This window comes from Equus przewalskii, chromosome 18 (assembly GCF_037783145.1).
Source record: "Equus przewalskii isolate Varuska chromosome 18, EquPr2, whole genome shotgun sequence".
Classification (NCBI taxonomy): domain Eukaryota; kingdom Metazoa; phylum Chordata; class Mammalia; order Perissodactyla; family Equidae; genus Equus; species Equus przewalskii.
The window spans coordinates 61,517,101-61,540,343 of record NC_091848.1 but is presented as its reverse complement, the minus strand read 5'-3'; the positions used below and the strand labels follow the sequence as shown (position 1 = coordinate 61,540,343).

General features: G+C 42.5%; 1 protein-coding gene across 15 annotated transcripts in view; it reads left to right on the top strand.

Moving 5' to 3' along the window:
* Positions 1-23,243, top strand: part of NSUN3 (NOP2/Sun RNA methyltransferase 3) — a 59,275-nt gene that overhangs the window by 19,830 nt on the left and 16,202 nt on the right. For 5 of the 15 annotated variants that reach the window (XR_011529259.1, XR_011529260.1, XR_011529250.1 and 2 more), the window contains 4 exons: positions 6,479-6,633; positions 7,352-7,473; positions 12,713-12,766; positions 13,529-13,671. Coding sequence is in view for 3 of the 15 variants with exons in the window: in XM_070582935.1 (XP_070439036.1) it covers positions 6,479-6,633; positions 7,352-7,473; positions 13,529-13,532 (281 nt within the window). In the remaining 12 variants the exon portion in view is untranslated. Of the gene's footprint in view, positions 1-6,478; positions 6,634-7,351; positions 7,474-7,798; positions 7,945-8,056; positions 8,201-12,712; positions 12,767-13,528; positions 13,672-21,733; positions 21,996-23,243 lie in introns of those variants that run through there. The other 10 variants (XR_011529258.1, XM_070582934.1, XM_070582933.1 and 7 more) reach the window with 7 other exon arrangements.

The following is a 23,243-nucleotide window of genomic DNA, read 5'->3' as shown; positions in this document are numbered from 1 at the left end:
GGTTAAATTTGTTCATAGGTATTTTATTCTCTTTGATCCAATTGTAAATGAGATTGTTTTCTTAGTTTTTCTTTCTGATCGTTCACTTTTAGTGTATAGAAACGCCACACATTTCTCTGTGTTGACTTGGTGTCCTGTCACTTTACTGAATGCATTTATTAATTCTAACAGTTTTTGGTGGAGTCTTTAGGGTTGATCTGCTTTCTTGCTGAGAGCCAGATCCCTCCAGGTGTGAAATTCTCTTTGTTGCCAGTAATCCCTTGTGGACATCGAGTCTGCTCTGGTAGTGGAAAAGATCAGAAAGACCATTTCTCTCCTGAGTTGCTTTTGTCTTCCTCCTGCTGCTCTCACTGACAGGAACTGCTTTCCCCTTCTCTCCCTGCGACTTCCTTCCCATTCTTCAGGTTCTCACTCAGGAATCAACCCTCCTGGACTGCCTTCCCAGAGCTCCCTGCGTTAGGTGCCCCTCCTTTTTGGTAAGAATAAAAACAGTGACCATTTTGGAACACTTCGGATGTACAAGGACTGTATTAATCACATTGCCTAAATCTTTGTTTTTCAAACACTTTTTAGTAGTCTGCTTCCCCATCTTATGTTGTATTTCCAGACAAACATCTTTCTGAAGTCCTAGGACTCTGAAGAACCCAGTGTGACTATCACTGGTGTACATGATCTTATTTAGCTCTGCAACCCTCTTAGTTGGGCATTATTATCCCCACTTTAGAGTTGAAACTGAGACACAGAGAGTTAACTAAATTGCCCTAGCTAGGTGGCAGAGCTGGGGTCTGAACTCAGATTTCAGTCGTGTGCTCCTGACTGTTCTGCAGGCTCCAGTGTTATGCAGCTGCTGACCTGCCCAGATTCCTCCCTCAGAGAGCTTGCTGAGCATGGGACAGGCTCCCACTTACCTCTCTCTGCAGCTGGAGCGCTGTGCCCAGTCCATACAGGTGCTTAGCAGACAGAACCTTGAAGTGGTACACTCAAGTGTATTTTGACCTGTTGTGTTTAATCTGTTGTCAGTTTGTTGTTAACAGTTTGTTCTGTGAATCTGTAACATTGCTTCCAGGTGATTCAGGGAACCTTACCATTAGCCTTCATAGTACTTATAGTGGATGGACAGTGTCATTGTTCCAATTTTTGCACTGAGGGACATAAAACAATCATCATTATGGCTTTTGGCTCCAAGGAATAATTAGCAGAACTGAAAGTAGGCAGAATTGTTTTTACTAAGTTATGTGTACCAAAATAAATTAATGAATGAAACTGCCAGTTTTAGTTTCTTTCCGTGGACCAAAGGCTGTCATCTGTCGATGTAAAGCTTCAATGACTTTTTCAAGGCTTAGTTTTTATTAAATTCACCTCTTTCCTGCTTAGATGAAAAGATATCAAGATTTAGTTTATTTTTGACAATTTAAACATGACATTAATTCTACCTCAATGTAGTAGGTCTTAGTGTATATCTGAAACTTGGATTGTGATGCTTTATATTGCATATTTTTAAAAGTTTAACCAATCTAAAACTATTTCAAATAAAATCTATATCTAGGCCAAACCACAATATGTAGCACAAACCTATATTTCAGCTGAGAGATATTTTAAAATGCTGAATGGAGAATCTTGACTAAAGCTATAATTTAATGAAAAGCTGCCCTGATTTTCAGTTTTAGCGATTTAAATGTCTTTTATTATAAGGCTGTGTTTCAGTTGTCAGCTGTATTTAATGAGCACAGGCTCTCTGCAAGGCATGGGATGTTGGGTGTGGAGCTGGAAGGGATGTGGACATAATAAGACTTCTGTGTCCTCTGGTATGACCAGCTGGGTATCCTAACCCAGCCTCCTGCTGAAACCACTAAAATATGTAGGATCTAATGTTAAGGGAAAACCAAAAAAAAGTTTTCTTTTTGCTGAGGAAGATTAGCCCTGAGCTAACATCTGTGCCCATCTTCCTCTCCTTTTTTGTATGTGGGACACTGCCACAGGGTGGCCGGTGAGTTGAGTAGGTCTGAGCCCAGGATCCAAACCCGTGAACCTGGGCCACCGAAGTGGAGCATGTGGAACTTTAACCACTCAGCCACGGGGCCCGCCCAACAAAACCTTTCTAAATGCATCAACGATCTCCAAGTGCTTAGTGGTCAGCATCTGAAAGAGTGGAAACCTAGACAGTGAATTGAGCACTGAAGCCAGCCTTTCACTTGGGAGCACGTGCCTAACCTGAGGAACTTGCATGTCCACGTTCATCACTTCTTGAAAAGGCAGATTAGAAGGCAGAGCTGGAGCCTGCTGAGTGGAGCCTCCCAGAGCTGATTCACCTGGAGCCGGGGCTCCACAAGGCTGATCAGATACTGGGGTGGGCCTGCCTGCCCTGCAGCCACGCTTGTCTCCACAGCCACATCAGCGAATCTCCCAAAAGCACCTGAGAGAAACGTGAACTAAATTAAGAAGCGCACTTCCTAAGCAAATGCAGCTTGAAGCTGGTTTTCTGCTTCTTTGCCCCTAACAAAACTGCTGCATCTCCTGACCCTCTTCCGTGTGGAGACGTGGGCCGGGCGGTAGGGAGGAAGCAGTGTGCATGAACACCTCTCGCACCAGGTGGAATATGGCACACGCCGGAGGTGAGGTGCAGAGTGGCTGAGAAGTGGGCTCGTCAGCCACATCTGCTGGAGCACAGAGCGTGTTGGTGAGATGGTGGGAGGTTGAAATTGAAAGGTTGTCTTGAGGCCTCCCTGTCACAGACCTGAAATTAAAGGCTAGGTGTTTGAATTTTATTCAGTGGATGATGGGAAGTCATTGAAAGTTTTTACCAGTGGATAGACGATCAGAGACAACAGCACCGTATGTATAGATACGTATAGATACGTAGATGTATATACACACTCATACGGTCATACATATGTATATGTATTTGAGCAAAGGGTTTACAGAGATTTTTTTCCCCCTTGACGTTAGAATTTCATCTTCAGTTAGTTCTCTAGCTTGTTTCCCTGGTAACCTGACAGAGACTGTCACTGTGTTTCTAGGCAACGTTGCATGTGATAAAAATGATTCTGATTGGTAAAATGCACGTGCCCTGAAAGAAAGACCAATTAACCCCTTGAGACCTTGCTTGGGGTCTTCCTGAGTGCAGCGAAGCACTGTAATCGGGATGTTCCTGTGGGGACCCTGGATGCTGTGCCTGTGCAGTTGTTAGAAGAGGTGTTGGCTCCTGTGGGACATGAGGCTTTTAGGCCAGAACGGCTCCTGCACCTGCCCAATGTGAGTCTCAACTTCTCGTACTGAGTTACCAGCTGTGTGAGCCACCACAGGCCTTCTAGGAAAGAGGATGTCAGCCTGCCCTCTTGGCCACTGGCGGTTCCTGTTCTGTGTAGGGTGATGCCAAATGTGGCCTGCATGAATGTTTACGTTGAAAAGACCACCTTAAATAAGACCAGAAAACCTAGAAATTATAAAAGTGATATGATTGACTACAAAAAATTGTGAAACTTATGTATTAAAAAAGATCTACAAATTCAGAAGACAGTTTAGGAAACATTTGCAAATCAGATGGCAGATAAAGGGTTAATACCTATACTATGGAAATAGGTCTCACCTTAATAAGAAAAGTATAAATAGTGCAATAGGTAGAAAAGGGCAAAGGGTAAGAATAGGCAGTTGACAGGAAAGTGAAACTTAACAGCAAATAGGCAGTCTCAGAGATGCTCCATTGTGTGAGAAATGAAGGGCTGTGCTCCAGTATCACGTCCCGTATCAGACCAACAGCGCTTACTTCTGCAGGAATTTGGTGGAGGGACAAGGCAGTTGTACTTGCTAAAACTAAATGTTCCCCTACTCAGACCTTGCTGCTCCTCTGGTAATGTCCCATAATAATAAAGCACAGATGACAGGACAGCTGTAGAAAGATGTTCAGCTACTGCTGCTGTCAGTGACAGCAGTGTGAGCCCCAGCCCCTGGCAATGGTTGAGCAGAGGACACCACTGCACGTACTGTTAGCACCTTTAGAGACTATGTGTCTCTGTGCCAGTTGACATGGTGGTGTTTCCTTTGAAGTGTTGGGATAAGTGAAGAGTAAGGAAGCAGAGAACTGTGTAACTGTAATCCTGGGCATATAATCATATAAGCACATATATGTCAGGTTGATAGTAGAGGTTTCTTTTGATGGGATAGTTGGGCAGTTGGTGAAGGGGGCGGTTGAAGAATGAGGTGAAAAACTGATACTTCAAGGGCTGACCCGGTGGTGTAGTTGTTAAGGTCACACGTTCCGCTTCAGTGGCCTTGGGTTCACTGGTTCAGTTTCTGGGTGTGGACCTACACACTGCTCATCAAGCCATGCTGTGGCGGCATCCCCTGTAGAAGAACTAGAAGGACTTGCAACTAGGATATACAGCTATGCACTGTGTGGCTTTGGGGAGGAAAACCAAAACAGATGTGCAACAGATGCTAGCTCAGGGCGAATCTTCCTCACCAAAAAAAGCATATCTAAAAAAAAAAGTGATACTAGAAAAATAAAATTGCATTTATATAAATTTTATGTGTGGCTTATATGCTTGAAGAGATATGGTATGATTGTTTATCAAAATGTTAAATGGTGGTTACCTGAAGACGGTGGGTTTCAGGTAATTTTTGATATTCTTCCTTTATACTTTCATGCATTTTAAAAAATATGCTTGTATTTAGGTATATATTTTGTAAACACATATTGTATGTAATTTTATTATGTAAGAAGTATGTAAATATTTATAAATAAATAACTATATGTTTAAATAAAGGAAAAGAAGACTGTCTTATGAGGGAGTGAGGTGCCCTGTCTGCCGAGGGGCCATGTGTCTGTGGTGAGAGGTAGGCTCTGGACTCAGGTCTGGGCTTCCTGCCCTGTGAACCTGGCCAAGCACTTCACTCTTGGCCCGAGTCTCCATCAGTAGAACAGGAGTATTACTGAAGGCCTCTGCGCCATGGGCTTATGAGGGTCAGATATGTTGCTACATGGAAAGTCTTAGGACTATGCCTGGCACAAGATAAAGACACAAGAATTGTTAGTAATTATTATAAACATTTGTAGTCACTGCTTTACAGTACTATGCCAGATATGTTACTGAAGGATCGCATTGAATCTTAGCAACCACTTTGTAAGGTAGCTAGTATAGGGGAGGTAAAATTTCTCCTCTGTCCTCTTAGGGTTTCCAGCTGGGACTGACATAAAACAGAGTAACAGGAGGAAAGCATACAAATTTTATTTAATAAAATTTTACCAGTTAGGGGAGTCGCCCCAGGAAAATGAAGACCCGAAGAAGTAGCTAGGCCTCAGTGCTCATATACCAGGTTGAACAAACAGTGCCACTTGTGGAAAAGTAACTGAAACAGATGGGGAGAAGAAAGGAAGAGTTATTTTTAGCAAGGTCTGTTTGTATGGATTTCTCTTGGCCTTGACTCCCTGTCTCTGGTGATAAGAATCTTTTGGAGCCAGCCCTGGCTGAATGGTGAAGTTCACATGTCCACTTTAGTGGCCCAGGGTTCGCATGTTGGGATCCTGGGTGCAGACCTACACACTGCTCGTCAGTCCATGCTGTGGTGGTGTCCCACGTAGAAGAACCAGAATGACCTACAACTAGGATATACAACTACGTACTGGGGCTTTGGGGAGAAAGAAAAAAAAAAGGAAGATTGGCAGCAGATGTTAGTTCAGGGCCAATCAATCTTCCTCCCCCCTGCCCCCAAAAGAAAGACATAAAAAAAAAACTAAAGAATGTTTCTTTCCTCTGGAATAGGAAGGGTATCTTTCCCATGGGAGTCCATCTCCTGCTTTCAGGAGGAGAAAGGAAGGTCAAATGCCATTCCTGTGTTTGCTGTTATTCAGGTATCTTTAACTCAAAATAATCAGTGTACCAGAGCGGCGTATTTGGGGTGGTGTGTTCTGAGCCCTTCACTAGGTGCAGTCCCCATTGTACAGGTGAGGAAACTGAGGCTCTTGAGGAGGGCTGAGGAACTCCCCCACAAGTCTCTTAGCTCATCATTAGAGCCTGTCTGTCTGAACCACAGAGCCAGGAGCACTGCACGTGCTTTTTCCACATTCCACATGCCTGCCTTTATTTAAAATGAAGGCCTTCTGTCCTGGAAGGAGCTCGATAGATGATCGAATAGATTGTCTACTCTTAAGAGCTGTAGGGGAGAATGGGTCTGAGGAATTGGTTGTATGGCATATCTTTAGGAATCCATAATTCTCTAAAGGTTTTTGCCTCACAAAATTAGATTTGAGTGAGTAGATGGTGAGAGCCTTTGAGAGACTGTGCCGGCCTGACTGCTGTGCATGTTTTATGCTGTGTGTGTGTGTGTTTCTGCTTTTAAAGCATAAAATAATCATGATGTTTACCTCTGAGTCCTATTTCTGCATAATTGGGGTGAGCTGATTTCTTTCTGAAATTTATTTGATCAAAAGTGGAAATTTAACAGTGTCTCTGCATTCATATTAAAACTTTTAATCCTTTAGGTTATCTTCACTGCAACGAATACGATCATTTGAGGTTGAAGTGGCTGATGCAGACCTTGGAATCTTTCATCCCACAGCCTTTGGTGAATGGGATTAAAGTATCTCAGTCGGACGGCAGAGACGTGGGGGACGCCCAGCCTGAAACTTTTGACAAGGTGCCTTCATGACGTTGTGACGCGCTGATGTCTCTCAGTATGCCACCATTAGGTTGCCTCTTGTTTTCCACCTGCTTCCAGAAGTGGCTGGATGCCATTTCTCAGCGCCATGGGAAACTGATAATGGGAGCATGGATGCGGTTTTCACTGGGTGGTCAGCATGGCTCAGAGGAAGCAGCCACTGTGGGATTGGGGACTACAGAATGTTTTTATTTCCCAGTACCTCAGAGATTCTCAGGAAAAGATAAGCTGTGATTGGGGTCCGTACACACAATTGCCCTGTATTGCTTTAATTTGCTAACATTTCGTATCAGAGTATGACAGGTAAAGAAAAGGAGCATTTCAGGAAACTGAAGTTGAAACATTTTTAAAAATGTTGAGAATTGAGGAGTACTAGTAGTAATGTCTGTTTCAAATGAGTAACTTTTGTAAAAGTTTTTACTGTAGTTGTCAAGAATGTGAAATGTTAGTAGTCTTTTAGTCCTCCCATTCGCTCTCCTCCCAAAAAACCAAGCACTGAGAGTGCACAGGACATTTTTCTGAAAAGTGTTAGTGAACAAATGTCATAAAGAAGGATTTACCATGGTGTATTTTCAGCTACTAGGGAAATGTCCATATGTATTTGCGGTTTTTGTCACGGGTTTACGTAGCTTCCCTGTGCACGCTGTGTCTGAGAGTGTATTTTCAGCGCAGATTTACCTTACTGTCCTTGTTTCAGGTGCTGGTTGATGCTCCGTGTTCAAACGATCGGAGCTGGCTGTTCTCTCCTGATGCTCAGAAGGCGGCCTGCAGGATAAGCCAGAGGAGGAGTCTGCCTCTGCTGCAGAGAGGGCTCCTGCGGTGAGAGCTCTCCACATGGGGTTCACCTTGGTCCAGTGGTAATTTACATAGGCTGGGCAAAACGCAGCCCCCAAATGATGGTCTCCTGCATGGGGTCAGTCGTCATGCCTCCAGACGCTGCACCCGGAAAATTCTCAGCCTTTCCCTTCCAGCTTTTGTGCTGTCCTGTCCCGCTGCCCCCGCCCTGCCCCTGAATGAAATGGAGTTTTGCTGTGCCTGGTCCTTTAAAGGGCGCAGAGCACTTACCTGAGGCTTGGGGTTGTTTGCACCTCGGGACCACCCTAAGCCTGGGTTTATCACCTGTGCTTTCACTGACTCTGAGCAGCGCTGTAGGAGCGGCTTTGGGCCAGGAGGCACCTTTTGGCAGCGGCCACGTTGTTCTGGGTGAGCTAGCCTCCTAGGAAGTTGTGGTTTGTTGTTAGCACTCATCGCCCCTCTAAGAATTTTCCAGAAGAGCATGACCACCAAGAGGTAATTGTTTTCCTTGAGAACAGAGGCATTTTGGGACATCCCATCCTGGTTTCAAAAGAGATTTCTACTTTTATCCTACTCCCAAGTGGTTCCTGTTGTTCATACTTAACAGGAATTCTCTGAGCTGTGTGAGGTCTAGTTAAGCGACACCTTCGTGGAGTGAGGGCGAGGGCGGTGCACGAGCTCTGCAGATTCTGGGTCCGTGTCCACCTTCTGACTGGTCCACGGCGAACGTGCCGAGCTGTGTCAGGTCTAGGTAAGCGACACTGCGTCCTCTCTGCTCCTTTGTGGAGTGAGGGTGTGGGCGGTGCACCTGCTCTGCTGGCTCCGGGTCCATGTCCGCCTTCTCAGCGGTCCACGGCGAACGCCTGCCGGTCCCTAAGTTGCACAGCCAGTGCTGGTGGTGCTCCTGTACAGGCAGTGTGTTAGCTCGTTGTGCTGGTTCTAGCTCGTACCTGCCGGCAGGTTCTTCAGACATTCCTCCTCCGGCAGGAGCTTTCATCTGCTGCCACCAGGGGACAGTTTGCGAATTCTGTGCACCTTTCCCTCCTGCCTGCTGGCTGTGAGCCTGGGATGCTGGTTGAGCTGGCTCTGTCCTTTTTCTCACCCGAGTCTCTTGCTCTGACTCCTCAGTTAATTCCTCATGCTGCTCCGAGCCTTGCTGTTCTTACGCCCCCCCAGAGCAGATGCTGCATCTTATGACCTCCGCTTAGCATTGTGACCTCTAGTCTTTTTTTAAACTCTTAGCAACCAGGCTTCCTGAGAAGATCATTTTTCTTTTCTCTCTCATAAAAATCCTCCCTTCACTTCTTTTTCTTCCTATCCATTACCAGGCTTTCTCTGTTTTATGTTCTGTAATACTACTTTTCTTGCCATTTTCTCTCAATTCAACGTTATCTATCTTCTGTTCCCTTTAGTCTTCCAAACCTATGCTTATTAAAGTTACTAAATTGATAAGTTAAATTGATATTTTTTAATGGATATTCTTCAATTTTAATTTTACTTGATCTCGATGGTATTTTAAAAATATGTTTTATTATACAACTATTACATGGAAACATTTTCATTGTAAAAAAACTCAAATGATACAAATCAAGCAAAAGGCCCCTTTGTCCACAGACCCAAACAAATACCAGCTTTCTTCACAGGGTTAACTATTGGACTTAAGCTGGGTGTACATTCTTCCAAACTTTTTCTATAGCTTTTCTTTTCCTTTTTTTTTTTTTTTATTTTGCTGAGGAAGATGTGCCCTGAACTAACATCCGCTGATCTTCCTCTTTTTGTATGTGAGCTGCTGCCACAGCATGGCCACTGACAGACAAGTGGTGTAGGTCTGTGCCCGAGAACTGAACCTGGGCTGCTGAAGTGGAGCACACTGAACTTTACTGCCAGGCCACCAGGACTGTGCCATCTATAGCTTTTCTTACAACTGTGTATACATAGAGAAATACATTAAAAATAACTGCTATCACTGTGTCTATATTGTTGTGTAACTTGCTCTTTTTTGTACTTAACATTTCTTAAAGTCTTTTCCTTATAGATGTACTTTGTTTTCTTTGACTTCTGTGAAATATTCGGTAGGGTCAGACTATCATATTCCATTTAATTCTCTGTTTTTGGATATTTACTTCATGTCCTTTTTTCACTTATACAAACTATCCTTTAATTGTCTCATTGGACACACATATTAACATTTTTCTTGCTTAAACTGAATTGTTCTCTAAAATGGCTGTACCAGTGCACACTATGTTGCATTTGGCTTTGACTGTTTGCACCCTCTTAAAATATTATCTTCCCTTGATTTTTGTGATCATATGCCTTCCTGCTTTTCTTCTACCTTTTTTTCTTAATTTGTTCTTAATCGGCTTATCCCATAAATTTTGGATTTCCATAGGCTGCTGATGTTGGCTGCCTTCTCTCCCTCTCTGATGGCTTCAACTGATAGAAAGTGCCATCTCCCAAATATACATCTAAGCTGAGATCTCCTCCTTAGCTTCAGACATGTATGCTCCGTTACCTATCAGAGATCTCCATTTGGAAGCCCCTGAGACATGTAAAACTCAGTTTGTCAAGAGGGAACTCATAATTTCTAATGCTTTCCTGTCCCCTTGAAAATCAACAAAAGGAAAACTCAAGACAGAAACCCACCAAACTGCCTCTGTTCCTCTCTTCTCCAGCTCAGTAGTTACATTGGCCTAAGTTGAAATCCATCTCCAACCCCCTCTCTCCTCTACCTAGTCAGTCACAGAGATGCTTCATTGTACCTGTTGGCTATTTCTCAAGCCCATCCAGGTCTCTGTCCTTCGTAGCCTAACCTGAGCCCCCAACATCTGTGACCTAAATCATCACAATGGGCTTCAACTGCCCTGCGTGTCTCCAACTGTGACCTCTGCTTCGCTCTCTGGTAAAACGAAATCTGACCTGAAATGTAGATCTGATCATGTCATTCTGCTTTTTGAAGTCCTGCAGTGGTTTCCTGTCACCATTTAGGTCTCAGACTCCTTAGTGTGATCCTTGATTTTGGTTGGTTCCTCCCTGCCTCACTAGCCTCACCATCTCGGGACTCCTCCCACATTAGTTCCGACGCAGCAGCTCCTTGGACTCTCTACACGGTGTTTCGTTTCTGAGCTCAGTGCACTTCCTCTTCCTGTTGCCTAAGAGTTCTTCCTCTAACTCTTCCTCCCTCTGGGGAAGGATGGGCAACTCTCCTGGTTCCTCAGTAATCAGCTCTGACATCTCTTTATCGAAGCCTTGCCTGACTTCCTGGGCCTGGTGTTGGTACTGCCTCATGTCCTTGCCGTCATTTACACCTACACTGATGCTTCACGTTTGTTGGGTGCTGTCTCCTCCTCAACAAGACTGTGGGCCTCATGGGAGCAGGGATTGTCTTAGTGTGCTTTTTTGTACAAAATGTTTTTTTCTTGTGATGAGACCTTTTAAGATCCAGTCTTTTAGCAAGTTTCAGTCTTATTTTTATTTCCAATACATAGTTTGGTGTCCAGCATATAGAAGGGATTCAGTAAATAATTGTTTAAAAACAGTAAATTACAAGGCCTGAGTATTTAGAATTTATGTCTGCATTTAAATTTATAGCAAAGTCAATCTGACAAAAATGATAAAATCATTATTGTGCTGCATGGTAATTAGCTGTAAATGTAAAGCAGTTCAATTGGTACTGCTTTTGCACAACCACACATGGCTTTAGTTTAGTTTTTCTCCATTTAATACGTTTCCCTTAACACCAGACAGCATTTCAGTCATCATCACGTAGGCCATGCATCTACCTAAGCCTCACACAGGCGCCTTCCTGTGCCCTGACACCCAAGGCTCTTCTTTGGTGACCACTCCACTCTCCCGTCATCCTACTCCCCAAAGGGAGTGGCTTTAGTACCACATCACTTTAGTAGCAAGTTGACAGGGTGCAAAACCAACCTCTCAGTCACGAGTGTAGACCTTCATGCACTGTATGTGTTTGGAAAGACCATCCTGCCAGCCATCCTGCAGTCGTCTCCTTGAGCAGCTGCTCTGCTGCCTGGTCTGTGCGAGGGGCTTCAGAGCTACCTAAAGCAGCTGGAACTTTCAGGCCCTGGGCTGTGTGACTGTGATGAGGAGGGGGAAGGCGCAGAAATCCAGGCTGGAGATGCATAAAGTGATTCTAATTCCCTGATGTCTATAAATCTGGGGGTTAAAACGGCGAAGGGAAAAATGATGGTACCAGCACAGCCTCTCTTTTATCTCCTGCCCCTGGCTCGAAAAAAATGGAAAAAAAAAGACTAGTACTTTTCTCCTCGGGCTGGCTCTCTCGCTGTATCACAGACCAAGAGATTTCTCTCACCTTCTTCTTAACCCCCTCGCTGAGCTGTTGCTTTCCCTTCCTTTGGCGAAAGGCAGTCCTTTTGTTTCACAGTGAGAAGGGAAGGTTTTCAGTGTAGACCTGTGCAAGAGAGATGCATGGTGTGTCTGAGTTTGGTCAGCGGGCTGCAGGGGTGATCTCAGCTCTTCGCTTGCACCTGCAAAGAGCAGTTAGGAGGCACGGATCAGAGACCACCAGGCCTGGTCCTGGGGGCAGGAGGCAGCTCAGAAGGAGAGAGGAGCCCAAGGAGGCTGAGAGGCAAATAAGGACAGCCTTCCGACAGTGCTGTTTTGTGGGAGGCAAGACTTGTGCCTGCATGTCTGCTGATCGTGGTGTTCAGAGGCGCCCTCTGCCCGCCATGGCTGTGTGTTTGTGTCCTTACTGGAAATCATTTCTGCTCACATCAAGGAGGAAGGCTGCGGAGTGTTCAGAATTTCAGATTTTGAAAACACAATACTAAAAGCAAATATTAACCTTGCAATATTATGAATGTGATACTTAAATGACAATCGATACTTTATTTAATAGAAGTTTCTTGATGTTAAATTTTTTAAAAGGAGTAATGTTAGTAGATAGGTAATAGTCTTTTTAGAATTCTTTAAAAAATTAATTTATGGGGCCAGCCTGGTGGCATAGTGGTTAAGTTTACGTGCTCTCCTTCGGTGGCCCAGAATTCACAGGTTCGGATCCCAGGTGTGGACGTAGTACTGCTCGTCAAGCCACGCTGTGATGGCATACAACATAAAATAGAGGATGATTGGCACAGATGTTAGCTCAGTGATAATCTTCTTCAAGCAAAAAGAGGAAGATTGGCAACAGATGTCTGCTCAGAGCCAATGTTCCTCACCGAAAAAAAAAAATGTATAGAGTTATACATAGTCATGAAAGTGGTAATCCATCCTGATTTTTTTTTAGCATGAAAAGTTTATTGGAAGACACAGTGACAACAGGAGAAAAGTCCCAAAGCATGTGAGTTCTTTGTACACTTACTGAGGACTTTGGATTTAATCCATACAAAGGTGGAAAAATTGGAATCTTCTATTAAATTTATAAAGCATGAAGGTATGAGTTGTATGTAGCTCTCTCAAACATCTGTCCCCAAAACTCTATGCAGAAGGTGAGGGAGAACATGGGGTAAGAACACGTGGAAGAATTGAGCATAAGCCAGTTCTATTAGTGGAGTATCATTTGAAAGTGTACCTTTATTATCATTTCTCAAAGTAATTTCTGAGATCAGTCGTTTCTCTTACATACTATGTATGTACTTACTCCAGTCAGATTCTCTTGCCTCATTTTTATTTAACTATATTAAGAAAAACAGAGTGGGAAAATATGCTGAAAATGATAAGCATCTAGTGTTTTTAGAAAGCAGCCATGATGTTTGTGCAAGAGAAGTTTACATGATTTTTAGATGGGAAAGCTCGAACTGAAGAATATGATTTATGACAATAATATAGGTATCTTATTGCAGTGATGTATCATGTCATCCATTTCCTCAGAGGAAATCAATCACATATAAAATACCCCTTCTGGTTTTCCTTCTACTTGACAAGTGCAATCCAATTTGTGAACTCATTGAAAAAGGAACCTTAGGTTATTTGGTAACATTTTGAAAATTTGTATAAATCACCCAGATAACAATCCCTCAAAAGTGGTACTATAACAGCAAGAATTGTGTTTTAAAGGAAACATTAGAAAACAAATCCCCATCTCTTCTGTCGTGTTCTCCAGCTGAGATAGGGGTTACCTCCTGACTGTGAGGCATGGCCTTCCTCTTTCATCATTGGTGACCAGAAGTTGATGTGTTCATATTGGAAGAATAATCTTTGGACATGTAGCTCTCTTAGAATGAAAGATTTCCACCACTGTTTCAGGTATGTGTGTATCTTCTTTTTAAAGTTCAATTAATTCAGTTAACTTTTCATACTTTCGTGATATGCTAAGTCATACGTGTGGAATCCAGAAAACAAAAGCAAGCCACTATGAATACTACACTGCTAATTCTCCTCCTCTTCTTTCTTCCTTTTTCTTTAAGTGGCAAGAGTCAGAGGTTCTGAGATTAAAAATCCGTAATTCATTTGGGCAAAGGACATACTTTTCAATAAAAGTTTACAGATCGAAATAATCCACATAAGTGAAATTGTGACGCCTGAAGAGACATCCAAAGCTGTAGTTTGTAGCAGTTGTATTTTCAGTCATAAGAATATGTCTCAGGTGTGGATTGACAATATGAAATACAATCTTGAAAATAAGATTTTATTAGCATTTATTACTTTATCCAACATTTAATAAGGATCTACTTTATGTCAGGAATTTTGCTAGGTACTGCAGATACTAAAATATGTACAGAAGGATCCTTGTTCTCAGGGTCCTCAGGGCAGTTATCATAGAGTGTGGTAAGGAGATGGTAACAGGGGTAGTGTGGCTACAGAGGGAGCAAGAAGAGGGGCAGCTGACTTTGCTCAGGTTAAGGGTGGGGTGTGAGTGTAAGATGGTATATTTACAGAATAAGCAGCAGAGAAACTTTTAAGCTGAGGATATTTTTCTAATAGTTTTTCCTAATCATGAAAGTAATATCTCGTAAAGCATTTGAAATATACAAAGAAATATAAAGAAGAAAATAAGCAGTTCATTAAAAGAAACTTACACTGACTTATTTCCCTTCACTGCATATAGTATTTACAATAATAGAAATCATAGTGATACAACTTGATATTTTTTCCACTTCATTTATTATGAACATTTTAATTATTAAATTGTCTTTGAAAACATGCTTTTCAAATGGCTGTATTATAGTAAATCACTCATTCATTTATTCAGGTAGTTAGAAATATCAAAAACTGTTCTTTCTAATGATAGAATCTCATTAATGCAAGAAATAGTTACAAAAACATATTGTAATGGAGATGAAAACGTCATCTTTTTTAATGGTCTGGGCAAGAGTGTGATTATTCTTTGGGGAAGGAGTTGGCGGCTGGCCTGGGATCCATTTCCCTTCTCATTTCCAGGGTGACACTCCCACGAAAGAAAGAAGGCAGATGATCCAGTTAAATGTGTTGCTAGCTGACCTCTGTGGTAAATAGGCGGAGGCATTTTGCTAAGAGGAGAATTACTTGTGGCATGCTTTGTGCAGGATGTCCCTGGTTAGGATCACCTCGGGTAAACACAGCCCAGAATCTGCAGAATGGTGAGGCCTGGCTTCCTGGAGAATGTCCTATAAGCTGTTCGACTTCCTAGAGTATGTTGGAGATTGACGTGGCCTAAATGCGCTCTCCCATGTGAGCTGACTATGAACCTTGCTTAGAGAACTCGTCGATTACTCTGGGCTGGAAGACCTAAGCTGCAAACGAGACTTGCGGGAAGCCGCAGTGCTGTCCCTGCTTCCCTCGTGTCACTTGGTTGCTTATATACTTGAAATGTTAGTGAAGCTTGGTAGAGGGTGAGGTCTCTGCTTCAGGAGAGCCTGATTTGACGATCCAGTTCTTCCTGTTAGCTGTCCCCTGAACCCCACCAGGCACTGCTGATGGAGCTAAATTGAGGAGCAGCCTTTGGCCCTGAGCCCCAAGTGCAGGCCTGTGTTTCAGTCCCATCTAAATCTCGGGACTCAGTCAGCTCACCACCCAGCAGTTAGACAGACAGAAAGTAAGAGCCCTCCGCCTCTGTCCTCTGCATGGAAGCATGGTTAAGAGACGAAGGGGTAGGCCCCGCTGAGCCAGAGCCCAGGCAGGTCTGCGAGGACGCGAGAGGTGGGGATGCTCCTAAAGGGTGGCTTTTCCACTCTGGCTCCATAGTTAGTAAAACTGGTGACGATGGATGCCATTCATCAACTGTGTAGGTGCTGCTCCTTCTCTCCTGTTTGCAGAGGCTTGAATAAGTAGGTGGAGAGTCTTCGACTGTTCACTCCACCAAGTGCCTGCCCTGCCTGTGCGTGGGGAGGAAGACTCTCCTTAGAGAAGGGAGAGCGAGGATACGAGGGTGCTCCCTGGCCCTTCGTCCTTTCCAGAAGTACTTGCTGAATGCCGTCTGTGTCCGCACATCCGCGGGATACAGGGCAGTCAAACCTTGTTTGCCTTGGCTGCTTTATTGTTGTGAGAAACTAGCTGTCCCTGGTTTCTCATTCGGGAGTCTCTGTCTTCTGCCAGCATCCGTGAAGCTGGCAAGCTTGTTACTTGCCGGCAGCATGAGATACCAGCCCCTTCAGTTTCTGACACTGTGATCAGGTAACTTTCTCCCTCTGTGACCTGCCTGGCGTCTTATTCTCTCTGCTGTTTTTTGGGTTTTTTTTTTTTTTTATTACAAAGAGAGGTTGTTACTTTTTATGTAATGTATTCTATCTATATTTTCCTTTATGATTAATGCCTTTTTTGTGTCCTGTTTAAGAGATCTTTCCACACCCCCAATAATTTCTTGTGTTATTTTCTGGAACCTTTATTTTTTTTAATAAAAAATAGGCCACACTTAGGTCTTTTACCTACCTTACTTGATTTTTGCTTATTAGTGTGAGATACGAATCTGTTTTCTTTTCTGTCCGTCCTTCCTTCCTTTTTTCTTGCATATGGATACTCAGTTGTCAGAACAGCATTTATTGAAAAGTCTGTCCTTTTCCTAGTACTTTATACTGCTACTTTTGTCATAAGTCAAATGTCCGCATTAACAGGGTCTGATTTTTGTTCGATTTAATTGCTTTATTTATTGATCCCTCAGCTACTACTACACTAACTTAATTGCCATAGCATTAATGTCATAAAACGTAGGTGCAAATCTGCCTGTTTTTTTATTTCATTTTGTCATGTTAAGAGTATTTTGGCTATTTTTTTTCTTTTTTTTCTTTTGAGGAAGATTAGCCCTGAGCACACATCCGCCACCAATCCTCCTCTTTCTGCTGTGGAAGATTGGCCCTGAGCTAACATCCATGCCCATCTTCCTCTACTTTATATGTGGGACGCCTACCACAGCATGGCTTGATAAGCAGTGTGTAGGTCCGCACCCAGAATCGAAACTGGCAAACCCCGGACTGCAGAAGTGGAACATGTGAACTTAACTACTGCGTCACCGGGCTGGCCCCTATTTTGGCTATTTTTGACCCTTTTATATTTCTGTATGCATTTTAGAATTACCTTGTCAAATTTTGTGAAAAACTTATTGGCATTTTGATTAGAATCATTAAATCTATCAATTTGGAGAGTTTTGACATTTTTTCCAGTATTTCATGATGTTGGCAAATTTATTAAATCTAAAAATTTGTCTAGATTCGTTTGGATTTTCAACACAAACTTTCATAATTCTGTAGTATACAGAAATATATATAATTCTTTTCTGGTTATTGTATGATAAATTTTGTTTAGACTTTTTCCTTGTATGTTCATAAATGAGACTGGCCGGTAATTTTTCATTCTTGAGATAGTCTTATTAGAGTTGGGATCAGGGTTATGTAGGCTTATAAAAGGAATCAAGGAGTGTGCTCTCATTTATATTCTCTGGAACAGATTATGTAACATTGCAATTATTTTTTTTTCCTTGAATATGTGGTAGAACCTGCAGTTGAAGCTATGTGGGCCTGGAGATTTCTTTGTGGGAAAAGTTTTGACCATTAATTCAGTCTCTTTAATAGTTATAGGACTCTGAAAACTTTCTCTTTCTTCTTGAATCAGCTCTGTGAGATTTTTTTTTTTAGTAATTTTCCCTTTTTATCCAAGTCTGCAAACTTACTGACATAAAGTTGTGTACAGTATCTCCTTTTTAATGTCTGCAGGATTTATAATAATGTCCTCTTTTATTTTTGTTAATCAGTCTTACCTGAGGGTTGTCAAATTTTTATCTTTTCGAGATCCAGCATTTAAATTTGATCGTCTTTTGTAAATTCGTTTTCTGTTTCCAGACATATGGAAACTTTCTGGTTATCTTTCTTATTTGTTAATTTTTATTGTGATGGGAAAACATATGCTATATTGTATTAAATCAAATCTGAAATTTATTGTGTCTTCATAGCCCCGCATTAGGTCAATTTTTGTAAATATTTTATGTGTGCTTGAGAAGAATGTGAATTTTGCATTTGTTTAGTATACGGTGTTCTGTTAGGTGTCCATTAGGTGACATTTGTTGATTTTGTTATTCAAGTCCTCTATAGCATTACTTTTTTGTGTGTGTGTGTGTGTTTTGTTTTTTTTTTTTTTGCTGAGGAAGATTAGCCCTGAGCTAACATCTGTGCCAGTCTTTCTCCACTGTATACGTGGGTTGCCACCACAGCAGGGCTGATGAGTGGTGTAGGTCCATACCTGAGATTTGAACCTGCAAACCCAGGCTGCTGAAGTAGAATGCGCTGAACTTAACTGCTACATCACAGGGCTGGCCCCTATAGCATTACTTAAAAAAAAAAATTCTCCTGTCAGTTCTTGAAAGAGATGTGTTAAAATCTCCAAGGGTGATTTAGATTTGTACATTTCTTCCTGTCATTCTGTCAGGTTTCTCTTTATATATTTTGTTGACACAAATAATCCATAATCAATCTATAAATCAAAATTGGGGAGCATTTATTAGGAGCCAGATCTGAGGACTAGCCTGGGATCTTCCTTCCCCAAGGAAGGAAGGGCACCAAAGAAGTGGGGTGTACAGAGTGGTTATATACTGTCTTGGAGCAAAGAGCATATACATCACATATGACAGGAATGTCCCTTGTACACCTGTCATGAGATGCTTAGCTGGCACAGCAGGTCGCTGGTCAGCAGGTCAGTGGTCACAAGGTGAGCACAGCAGGTCAGTAATTAATCCTTATTTTTCAAGAAGAGATGCTTATCCTGAAAGAAATGCCAGGATGGGGGGAAGTTATATCCTTATGTTTAAGGACATCATTCTTGTCTTTGGACATTGTAAATGTTTAAACCAGATATACAGTGCTTGCTCAACAGGCCACGTCAGGCCCTTTTGGAAAAACAAGGTCAGGCCGAATTAGTTTTAACCCAAATGACTTCCTCATATACTCCAGCGTATCCTGTTGCTTTTTATTTATTCATCAACTGTAAGGCCATGTTATTAGAAGCATAGAGGTTTTGTTTTGTAGTGGTTTTCATACTTGCTCCAGAACCCTTAAGGCCCCTCATCTTGGCTATTAAAACATGGGCTCTACTGTCCCTGCTTAGTCCTGAGCTAGACAGTACTACCTCTGTTTGCCTTAACCATCTGTGCTTTTGCGTAACGTTTAATTTGAGTAGCTTACTCTGTAACTTCGCACAACTGCTATGTCTGCAGTGGGGATCTGCTGAAGAATTTTTGATAATGGGGTGACATGATTACATTTCTTTTAGAAGTATTCATTTATACCACGTAGAGGATGCATACAAGGGAACAAACACAGAGAAAGGAAAGCTAATTAGGAGGTTATTGAAAATTCAAAGCGAGTAATGATTATCAATAGTTTAAAGTTAAAACACAAAGATACTCAAGATGATACGTAAGCATTTCATTAACTCGTCCTAGTTTATGCAGTTTGTAAAATATCATTGATGTTAACAAGAGTTTAAATTATTTTTGGTAATAACTTGAAAAGCCTCTAATGGATATCAAACAAGATGAACCCAGGGTAGTAAGTATAAGAAGTTGTCTGCAGTAAGTCTGCAGTAAGTATTTGAAACATGAGAGCACGTAAATTCTTCTGTTTTAAAAGTCGTGCACTTTTCTCCTGAGATTTCTGAACAGTGACCAGTAAGTGTGGCAGGGGGTGACCTGGCTCTCGGCCGTGGGAGGAAGTGCTTCTTTGTCATCTGAGTGTTCCTGATTGTCACTTGGTGACCTGTGTATTTCTGCCTCCCCTGAGTCTTCTTTCTGCTGGAAGCCATGACTTTTATGATGCAAAGGATTTGACCAAGGCTGAAAAAGCAAGATTAGACCAGCCTGTCCATCAGGAGTCCCTGTGGCTCTTGCTTCTCCATCAGAAAGGTTGTCCTGTGCTGGGCCTCATTCTGCCACTCACTACAGGTCTCTGAACTTGCCGAGCTAGTGACCTAAATGGAGTCACTAAAAGGCCTCAGCAAACTTTATAGGCTTTTAATTCCTTTATAACCTGGCCACTGCAGGAGTCAAACGACTTTGTTCTTTAGGAGGAGAGAGCTGCTGTTTTCCGCCAAAGAATTATTTAGAGGGCAGTGGTGTTCAGACTCCGCTCTGTGCAGACACAGGGCCTGGAGGCTCGCTTCAGCTGCCGTCTTGAGGGATGGGAAAGGGATGACCAGGAGAGCCTCTTAGTTCACCACAGCAGATCCAGCAAGGAGCATGGTGTCTCCATCTGGTTAGACTTGTAGGGTTTCGTTTGAAGAAAGTCTTTTTTTTACTAATAAAAAAAAAAAAGGCTTGAAAATCTCGTCAGTGATAAGCAATCTCTGTTCATTCATAAGCACATTTGCCATGGGCCAAAATGAAGTCAATTCTGGTGGTCTTCTTGCAAGCTTTTTATTTCTTTTCTTTTTATGAGTGAAGGGACTATATTTGACAGTATATCAAAGACCCTATATTAAAGTTTAGCAGAACTCATGTGGTCTGTTGTCACTCTTCTCTAATGTAGGCAACACAAAGCTGGTTTCCTTAACGTTCATCTCTAAGCCCCCTCCTAGGCCCATCTCAATGAGGTAATCAGCTGCTGAGAAGATGTTACTGCACAAAGTGTGAGTTCTCTGCCTGATGCACATTAAAAAAAACTCAATTATTACAGCATCAGCTTTTGAGAAAAGAAAAGGCTTTGGTGTGAGGTGGACCTGCAAGGAGGTAGGAGGCAGCGCTCTCAGCTCTGTCTCCCCGATCCAGGGCTTGGGGCACAACTTAGGGGATGAAGGGCCGGGTGGTCTGAGGTGTGGAGGTAGGTGACTGGAGGCGAGGAGAAGTGAGGTAGCTTGACGATCTGCGCACCTGTGGTCCAGCTCTCGGCTCCTCATAGGACGCATGTTCACAAAATGGCGTTAGCATTCTCTGAGGCTGAGTTTTCAGCTCCTCGATGTCAAAGGGTTGCCTGTTGCTCGTCCACGCAGGCTCGCTTGATGGGCTGGTGGTCTCAGCCGGCCTGAACTGGACAAGGGGTCTCAGCTCCTGAAAACCACTCGAGTTACTCTTGATAAGGTGGGTAAGTGGAGCCTGCCCTGGAGGGCCCCTGGTTACAAGATCTTCAAGTAGAAACTGATAATAAATATGTCAGAACTTGTCGTTTATAATCAATTTCAGGACTGTCTAGTGTCCTTACTCTGCTCTACCAGTACTGCATAAAAATATCCCTTCTTCGAGATAGCTTACTTCCAGGGCCGAGAAGATAATTATCAGCATTGTTTTTGTTTCTTAGGCTGAGTAGCTGCTGGCTGTGGTCTCTCTGAAAATAGAAGCCTGGTCGTGTTTCTTTATCTTGAACTTATAGAACTTCCTTGGTAATAAATAGTTTGCTATCTGGAAATTTGACTGCTTGTGAGCACAGTGAAGACCACCCTCAAGGTGTGCGACATGACCTCTTAAACTGATGACAGCACTGGCAACGATCAGACTAGAAATGTCTGTGCTTTGGATGCTTGTAGTAACTGAGACTTACTTTTGAATCTCTGTTTGTTTGGTAGATTGTACATGAACTTCAGCTTCTCCCTTTAGTGTGTTCTTAGGTCGCAGACCATAATAGTGGTGGGATTTTTTTTTTTTTTCCCTGAGGAAGATTTGCCCTGAGCTAACATCTGTGCCAGTCCTCCTCTCTTTTTGCTTGAGGAAGATTAGCCCTAAGCTAACATCTGTGCCTGTCCACCTCTATTTTTTTGTATGTGGGATTCCTCCACAGCATGGCCGGTTGAGTGGACTGGGTCCGTGCCCAGGATCCAAACCCATGAACCCAGGCCACTGAAGCAGAGTGCATGAAAATTTAACCACTTGGCCACAGGGCCAGGCCTGAGATTTTTTATTTTCTCTGTTTGCCAGCAGAAATAATAAACTGATACAAACGGAGTGAAATTATGAGAAACAGCAGTGGAAAAACAAAAGAAATGGGAACTACTGAAAAGGAACAAAAATGGAAAAATGGTACAACATGGGAGCAGTATGGAACGGATAGGAAAAGTAAATGAAACAACTCCCCAAAACACTTAGAATAAGAAAAGACATGAAATGTAAAGGGATCAGACCTTTAGGATTGGGGACAGAAAAGGAACAACGTAGAGATAAGAGCTTCATGGAACTCCAAATGGTAGGTCGAAGGTTTGGTTTTACCGTTTGTTAGATAGTCTGGTAGTAGTTAAAATATTTCTATTCATTCATCAAATAAGGCTAATAACTTTTTTAAAAGACTACATTTATTGTCTTACTTTTAAATCAGGCTGCCTGCCCCCACTAACCCCCAGTGTTGATTTCCCTTGTGTTCTAGAAAGGCGGTCTCAGGGATAACATTTGTTTAAGTAGGTCACAGCAGCACTTTTTGGTATCATATCTCAATTTAAAATAGTGGGCATGGTTTTCCATGCAGTCAAGTTCACTTAGTAAAAGTTACCAGACTGTTCCACTTACTGAGAAATGAGACCACAATTGCTAAGTAGCAGCCTTTATTAACAGATTATTTTACCTTTTGTAGGCCTTTATTATTGCCAAGAGGAAAATCTTTTTTCTCATTTTGATAAATCATTTGTTGGCAAAAAGTTTATTTTTTTCCCTCAAATAAAGCCTCTGGCCTCTATGATTTCCATCTGTTCTATAACATGAGAGTTGTAGGTTGCTTGAGCTGTTCCCTACCAGAATTTTCGAGTGTTAGTTGCAATTAAATATACTCCTCTGTTTGGCCCTGAAAAGTTCTTCTGTTGACCCACCTTTTCATTAAGGTAACATTCATTCATTTGCTTATTTAATAATTATACTTTGAGCACATACTTTCCAGTTGTGCTATATCTAAAAAATACAGAATAAATGTAACGTAAACCCTGTTTTGAAAGAGCTGAAGATTTATTGCTTGGGGAAAACAGATTAGGAATTCCGTGGGGAATCAGTGAAGGCTTCAGGGACGATACAAGCTTTGAAGTGGGTCTTGAAGGATGAGTAGAGGTTCACCTGGTCAAAAGGAAACTGAAAAATAATTTATGTAAGCATTAGAGCTTACTCAACATCTGGCAAAGAATGAATTTTAACTCCTTGACTTGATAGTAAATCACACGGTGTCTGTCTTGCTCCATAAGAGGCAGAGGTGTTGCGGACTGTCAGTCAGGACTTTGTCAGAGAAGAATCACTGCAGGTGATGTGAGGGAATCCTTCCTGGAGTTAGATCTTAATCACGGAAGCTGGTTAAGTAGTCTCTAGAAGGCTGTAGTTGTGCCCCGACTTCTGGTCTGGGAATAGAAGTTCAGCAGGGCTGACAGCCAGCACATGCAGTGGGAGAGAACAGAGACACGCTAGAACCCAGAGGACAAAGGGCCCGTCTTGCTGTCACCAGAACCTGCTTAGGTTTGTT